We start from the raw sequence: 8062 nt of genomic DNA on the forward strand, positions 1-8062 counted from the left end.
AAATCAGAAGTCTTAATAGAGGTTTAACCATGGAAATGATGTCAATGGTGGTTCAACTTATGAACAAAAAAAGTCTTAATGGTGGTTCAACTCCTAGTTGTCATCGATATGTCCCATCGTAAATGCCTCAACGCATCAGGCCAAGAGAAAATAATAATAATCCTAACTACACTTAATTCAAAGTTTGAGACTAAACCAATTAATGATTTGCAAACAAATAATTCCTAACTATAAGTTGATGTACCATGCATCTTCATCAATAACTTTATCCCTGTTGTATAATCTTAGATTTATTTTTCTACCCTAAAACTTGATGTACCATGCATCTTCATCAACAACTTTATCCCTATTGTAGTTGATTATCCCAAAATACGTATTTATATAAATAAATCTATATATGCATGCCGATTAGATGACTAAATGGCCGCTTGTGAAATTTAAATCATTTACAAAAATTACACCTAATACTGTCACCAACCCAAGAACAAGAATTATACTATTAGTTGCGGATTATAGGAGTTGTTAAGCTAACTAAAATGGTTACAAATGACTGTTGAGTATAGAAATGAAAGAATTGGTATGATTAAGATAGCTTCGTCCTTATTGCTAAATAATTATGGTCTCGACTCATCAGTTCTCTATAGTTAATTGATGAAAACCTCTGGAATTTTCTGTAACCGGTATATCATTATGTTGTTGAGACAGCGACATTGTACTAGCTTCGCTAGTGATCATTGGAGTCCTAGTTAGATGAATTTTGTTTGTGGTAGAATACAAAAATCTTACTAAATTCTTGTAAAATGAAGTTTAACTCCCATATATATGATTCGGCTATTGCAATTATTACTAAGTCCTCTTTTATTTAGGCTGCTTAATGCAATGCATCTATAATCATAAGAATTCACAACTATTCAAAAAAAAAAAACTTGATTGATTGCGTCGATCAACATTTTTCATGATAAAACCGACAATTTGGATTGGTATCATTTTTTGGTGCATAGGTATAGGTATGTGTGCACACGTATGTATAACATGTCCGCGTACATATAAAATTGACTAGCCAATGGTATCTCGAACCACACTCTATTTTCTCTTCTAAAATAGAGTTTAGAGTAAAAATGCTCCAATAGTACTCTATTTTCTATTCTATAATAGTGTAAACCTATTTTTTACTCTATATATAGAGTAATTTTTTTATTTTTTGTTCATCACTCTATTTTCCACTCTAAAATAAAGTACCATTGGAGCAACATCCAATTCTATTATAGAGTTACTCTATTTTATTGAAAAAAATAGAATAAACCATTGGAGATGGTCTAAGCATACCGCATGGAGCTAATGGTCATTAATTATTATGTATATGGTAATATTCAACTAAATTGCATATTTTATCTCATGTTATTTTTGTTTTTTTTTTTTGCTTAAATTTGGGTTTTCGTATATTTTGTTGCACGTAAAAATACAAATACAATACCATAATGTTGCAGATTACCAATTTAAACAGGAATACGATAACGGTAAAATGGGAACATGAGGGCAGATCTGATAACACAGTAGCACATGAAATCGTGATTAAACAACTAATATAATCATTTAGTATGCTTTATAATCTTTTACGGTAAGATTCGCATTTTGTTGTAAGTTGAGGAAAAGGGGGTGTTGTACTGTTGTGCAACGTGATGACATTCTAAAACTCTAATAATTATAAGGTTCCCAAGAATTCCAACGAATATTAAAGAACGTAATATTCCTTGAACACAATTTTTTCATCAACTTCGAATAAGTTCATTCGGATAAGGGTGAAGAAGCATGGACTCATAGTCGTCTACCTCTCTCTGATCACAACGTAGTTATACTAAACCAAAACAAAATTGTTGATCCTGTAAGGCTATAATTAAGGGTTCTATTATTAAATTTAATTATATATACACAAGACGTTTGTACTCCTATATCTTAAAACTCGAGTAATGTAAATTAACAGATAGATAAATTAGTTTTTTTTATTATCTAAACGTCCTTTAGTTATGTCATCGCAGATCAAACAATCGGGAAATATATTGTTTACATAGAGGTATAGGCAAAATCAACTATTTGAGGATCTGAATTTAGCAACCAATATTACACTAGCAGGTAAGCAAATTAGCTTCCTTTTGGAAATATTAAGTATAGCTGTAATGAACAAACTCGAATCAAACTTTAATAAAACAAATAACTTAAGAAAACAAAATGTATTGAGACAAATATCCATTTATGGTATTATATGAATGAATAACTTTATAATTTTTAAACACATATTTATATCATCTTCAAAACCTTTAAATCGTTTAAATTACACATTGTTTGCTTATTAACTATACGTATTTGTATTCTACGAAAGTAATATGTTTTCGTTTTTGTAAAGTTTTACTATTTTTGCTTGTATATATATTATATATTGATATGCAAATGTTTATATTTTTACAAGAAAATACAAATATTATATTCTACATAAAAGTACCATATCAAACTTTAATAAAACAAATAACTTAAGAAAACAAAATGTATTGAGACAAATATCCATTTATGGTATTATATGAATGAATAACTTTATAATTTTTAAACACATATTTATATCATCTTCAAAACCTTTAAATCGTTTAAATTACACATTGTTTGCTTATTAACTATACGTATTTGTATTCTACGAAAGTAATATGTTTTCGTTTTTGTAAAGTTTTACTATTTTTGCTTGTATATATATTATATATTGATATGCAAATGTTTATATTTTTACAAGAAAATACAAATGTTATATTCTACATAAAAGTAACCAAATACTAAAATTAATTATTTCATAGCTCTCCATGACTCCATCCACTAAATTAGTCTGATTAACTCATTATTGACTGTTTCATTATTGACTGTTTCATTATTGTTATGGAAAATACTCTTCAATGGGAAAATAATTAAATAATCTACATTAGCTCATTATTAACCTGGTCAACGTCTCAAAGTGTGGCTCGTACTGGCTTGTATATATACTTAACTAAATCAAGTGGAAGTGAAAAATACTTATATAAATGGATAATCAGAGACTGAGGACAGGCAGATCTAGGCAGGCCAAACGATAATACATACTTAATATTTTCGTTTTCAATAACCAAACCAGAATAATAAAGTCCACACGAAATATATAATAATACTATTTGTATCTCTGAACTTCTCAAACTTCTACATCAAATGATGTTCACAAGTTGCTAAGCTATAGTTTTCTTAACAACTATTGACTCGTTTAGTCGTTTTCCTCTTCTTAATACTTTCACACTTTAGGCCTTAAGGGTGTAAAGAATAATTGAGGTTAAGCAACCACATCTAGTCGTTCTGTATATTCAGAGTATATAATATACTCGTGTGGTAATTATTAATTAAGCATCACTTGTTATTTCTCAAATTCGACGAGTAAATACTCGGTGCTCGTCCCATTTATTTGATATGTAACTTTCAGTATTTTTAGTAGTCTGCAAATGGTATCGTTATATTCGAATATTATAAGAATTCGCATCAATCTCTATGTTCTGGTTAGTGAGAATATTAGACTGAAAAGTTGATCCTTTAATCTTCCTCCATCTCGACAACACTCGTCTCGATACATGCCAGTGGTGCAGACGTACACGTGGCAACTGACAAGACGTTCTATTATATCCGACGTGGAGAGAATGCGTCAAGTGGTTCCAGCTGGCATCCACTTGGATAAAACTGGATATAACTTGCTAAGTAATTAACAAAACAAAATTCCAAAAACAAAAACAAAATGAGTTTTAAGAAAAATCACCTTAATAACATGTGATTGTGAAATGGTAGTTGGCTTATCTTATTTTCGTCATAAGCTTTATTATATATTTTTTGTTTTTATTTTTATGTCACATTTTCAATCTTCATTCTTAAGTTAAGTTCTTTTTTTTGAGCAAAAATTCGTAAGTTAAGTTCTCTAACTCACTTGTAGATACTAGATAATAAAATGCTCACTAAACTTGGATCATTTTATATTATTAGCAATCATTTTTGCTAGGGCATATTCGAGGAGTTAAAAGAAATATTTTTTGATTAGAAAAATATAAATAAATACTTTTTGAATAATAATTGTTTAGGTATAGGCTTATTAGGAGAAGTGTATTCACAGGCTGTCGTGTGTGAACTTTATTAATGTTTGTTGTTCTTCGAAATTCGAATGATGCAAGGAAACAGCTGGCCGTATCACAACAAGACACTGTCATCGTTGTTGGTGTACGCAAAGGGATATATATCTATCATTTTTGCGTTTCTATTTGTAATTATCATTCGTGAAATTTGTTAAAAAAATATTAAGAAATAAGTCTTTTTCAGAATCTTTTCATTATTCATCAGAATGAAAGCTGTTTTTAGGGTTCCCTTTTTCTCTGAGCTATATCATAAATCATATCAAGAAAATTAATAAAATTTCAAACTTTTTACGGTGTTGGAAAATTTATTATAAATCGTGAAATAATAATCTTTGTTTTTCTGGTTCAATATGAAAAAATAATCAACTAAATATTTAAAGGACAATACACAAATGTAATGCGAATGATCATTTTACTTGTTTGAAGAAACTACGATTATAAATTTAACATTATACAGTTAGCATTCCTTTTCTTTTAAATTTTCGTAGAACATATATACAACTAGTATTTTTTATACGTTTTTTTTTAATTTCCAAAATTTTTGATATGTTTTAACCGAAAATATATCCAGAATAGCTCGGTATTCATGTGAACCTAAAATTCGATGGACCCACCAGTTATATATATATATATATGCATTAAAAATTCTTGTAATTACACATTTAAGTTACATCTTGTAAACTTTTGCAATCACTTAAAGAAAGAAGTTTAAAGTCAAAAATAAGAGATTAACTTCTGTTTTTTGTTTGACATCAAGAGATTAACTTTAATTAACTACATACAGTTTCACAAATTAAAATAAACAAAAACTTCCATGTGGCTCTTCTTCCTTCCTTCCTTTAAGAACGCGTTACAGACATTGATCAGACTTCGCGCCGCCCACCTCTCTCTTTTTCTCTCTCTCACACGTTTTTTTATTTTCTCCCTTCTTCATCGCCGGAGACTTTTGACTATTCACTTTCTTTAAACCTCTCTTCCTCCATTACCCAAACCACAAGATCTCTCTCTCTCTCTCTCTCTCTCTCTCTCTTCTTTCTTCGAACATGACGTTACCCAAGAACAGTAACAGCAGCAGCACCAAGAAGAAAGTTTCCTACATCTCAGTCCCTTCTCAGATCATAAACTCTCTATCTTCCTCCTCTCTGCAATCCCTCCTCGTCTCCCCCAAGAAGTCATCGAGATGCACCAACAGGTTCAGCTACCGAAACCCAAGAATCTGGTTCTTGACTCTCTTCCTCGTCTCACTCTTCGGCATGCTGAAACTCGGACTCAACGTTGACCCGATCTCCCTCCCTTTCTCACGTTACCCTTGCTCCACGGGTAGCTTCGACGAACACCACGCCGTTTCCCATCTCGCTTTCGCCTCCAAAAACGACACGCAGTCAAGTTCGTCTCCTGAGCATCGAAAGAACGAGACTTTGCCCACGGAAGGCGACTTCTGGAAGCAGCCTGATGGGCTAGGGTTTAAGCCGTGTCTTGGATTCAGCAGACAGTATCGAAAAGACAGCAACTCGATTCTCAAGAACAGGTGGAAGTATCTTCTCGTTGTTGTCGCCGGTGGGATGAATCAGCAGAGGAACCAGATCGTTGATGCTGTTATCATGGCTAGGATCCTTGGTGCTTCTCTGGTTGTCCCTGTTCTGCAAGTCAACGTCATCTGGGGAGACGAAAGGTATATAACATAAGCTATTTAATATTCATACTTAATGCTATGTGACACTTGTTGATTATAATTGTGTGTTTCAATTATAGTGAGTTCGCGGATATATTCGATTTGGAGCATTTCAAGAACGTTTTAGCCGATGATGTTCATATAGTTTCGTCTTTACCATCAACACATGTAATGACGAGACCTGTGGAAGAGAAAAGGACTCCACTTCACGCTTCTCCTCAATGGATTCGTGCTCATTACCTCAAGCGAGTAAGTACTCTGTTTCTTTGCTCTGTTTTATTAAGCTAACTCTGTTTCCTCTGTTTCTTCGCCCTGTTTATTATACTAACTCTGTTTCTTCGCTCTGTTTATTAAGTTAACTCTGTTTATTAAGCTAACTCTGTTTCCTCTGTTTCTTCGCTCTGTTTTATTAAGCCAACTCTGTTTTCTCTGTTTCTTTGCTCTGTTTTATTAAGCTAACTCTGTTTCCTCTGTTTCTGCAGATTAACAGAGAAAGAGTTCTACTTCTCCGTGGCCTCGATTCAAGGCTCTCCAACGACCTTCCTTCGGATCTCCAGAAACTCCGATGCAAGGTAGCTTTCGAAGCGCTGAGATTCTCACCGAGGATACTCGAACTCGGCAACAAGCTAGCTTCGAGAATGCTTAGCGAAGGACAGTACCTCTCACTCCATCTACGTATGGAGAAAGACGTTTGGGTCAGAACCGGCTGTCTCCCCGGTTTAACCCCCGAGTACGACGAGATAGTCAACAGCGAGAGACAACGCCACCCGGAGCTTCTCACGGGCCGTTCAAACATGACTTACAACGAGAGGAAACTCGCTGGCCTTTGTCCTTTAACCGCTCTAGAAGTCACGAGGCTGCTTAAGGCCTTAGAGGCACCAAAGGACGCGAGAATCTACTGGGCGGGAGGAGAGCCTCTAGGTGGGAAAGAGGCTTTGGAGCCGTTGACCAAAGAGTTCCCTCACCTCTACAACAAACACGATCTCGCGTTACCCGGCGAGCTCGAACCCTTCGCCAAGAAAGCCTCGGTCATGGCTGCGATAGACTACATCGTCTGCGAGAAGAGCGATGTCTTCATACCTTCTCACGGCGGGAACATGGGGCACGCGTTGCAAGGGCAGAGAGCTTACGCTGGTCACAAGAAGTATATCACTCCTAACAAGAGACATATGCTTCCTTACTTCATGAATGCCTCTCTGCCTGAATCGGAGTTTAATAGGATTGTGAAGGATCTTCATCGAGAGTCTTTGGGGCAGCCGGAGTTGAGAACGGGTAGAGGTGGTAAGGATGTTACTAAGCATCCTGTTTCAGAGTGTATGTGTTCAGATAGACAACAACAACAACAATAAGTCTCAAAGAGTGAGTGGTTCGTGCAGAGTATTCTTTTAGTTCTTTTTTTTTGGCCTTGATTTGGAGTATATATTATGCGTTTGTATTCTTTGAAGTGAGGTTATTTACGTGGGGGAAGTAGAATAGGGATGAGATTATGATATGATTCTTTAATTTGATTTATTTGAAACTATAATTATATATTACAGTGTTTGTATACGGTTATACTTGTACCATACATAAATAAAAAGCAACTTTTGACAACATTTAAGTATGGTTTCTCTTTTTGGCTAAAACGATGAGGTAACAATATTCCTTAAACCTGAGGATGATCTTTTTCTCCGAGGTAACTTTTTTTTGTTTTCTTTACTTTCACATTCCCTATGTGCTCATAGCTGCGTGACTTCTCAAGAAGTAAGTTACTCTCTACAAGACTACACACATGGGTTTGATTTTAATCTATAACTAGATTCTGACCCGCGCTTTGAAAGCGCGGGTTTATTTTTGTTTTTTTTTTTCAATTGACAAATATTTAGTATGTCACATTTTCATATATTTGTGTTTTATTTTATAAAAGACTTAAAAAATTTATCTTTATTTATCGTATTTCATTTTAAATGACTATTTATGTTAAAAAAATTAAACTTTATTTTTTTAATGAATTAAGTTGGTATAACTCTGATAAATTAATTTTATTATGGGGTTAATATTTTAATTAAAAAATTATATACTTTTAATAAAGATTTATACTTTTCAATAAAAAAATTCAATTATTTTTATGAATGCTTAAATTATATTAAGAAAAGAAAAAAATAATAATTAAGAATAGTTGAAAAAAAATTATTTGAACTTGGACTCAATGGTCCAAAGGAAAAAAAAAAGG

At 33.3% G+C, this 8062-nt stretch overlaps 1 protein-coding gene across 1 annotated transcript; it reads left to right on the forward strand.

Moving 5' to 3' along the window:
* The first annotated feature begins 5026 nt into the window (after positions 1-5026).
* LOC106342532 (uncharacterized protein At1g04910) lies at positions 5027-7445 on the forward strand. The gene is made up of 3 exons (XM_013781499.1): positions 5027-5850; positions 5931-6099; positions 6333-7445. The coding sequence occupies exons 1-3, from the start codon at positions 5222-5224 to the stop codon at positions 7197-7199; spliced, it is 1665 nt and encodes a 554-aa protein (XP_013636953.1). The 5' UTR covers positions 5027-5221; the 3' UTR covers positions 7200-7445.
* The last annotated feature ends 617 nt before the right edge of the window (positions 7446-8062 follow it).

This window comes from Brassica oleracea, chromosome C4, assembly GCF_000695525.1.
Source record: "Brassica oleracea var. oleracea cultivar TO1000 chromosome C4, BOL, whole genome shotgun sequence".
Classification (NCBI taxonomy): Eukaryota; Viridiplantae; Streptophyta; class Magnoliopsida; order Brassicales; family Brassicaceae; genus Brassica; species Brassica oleracea.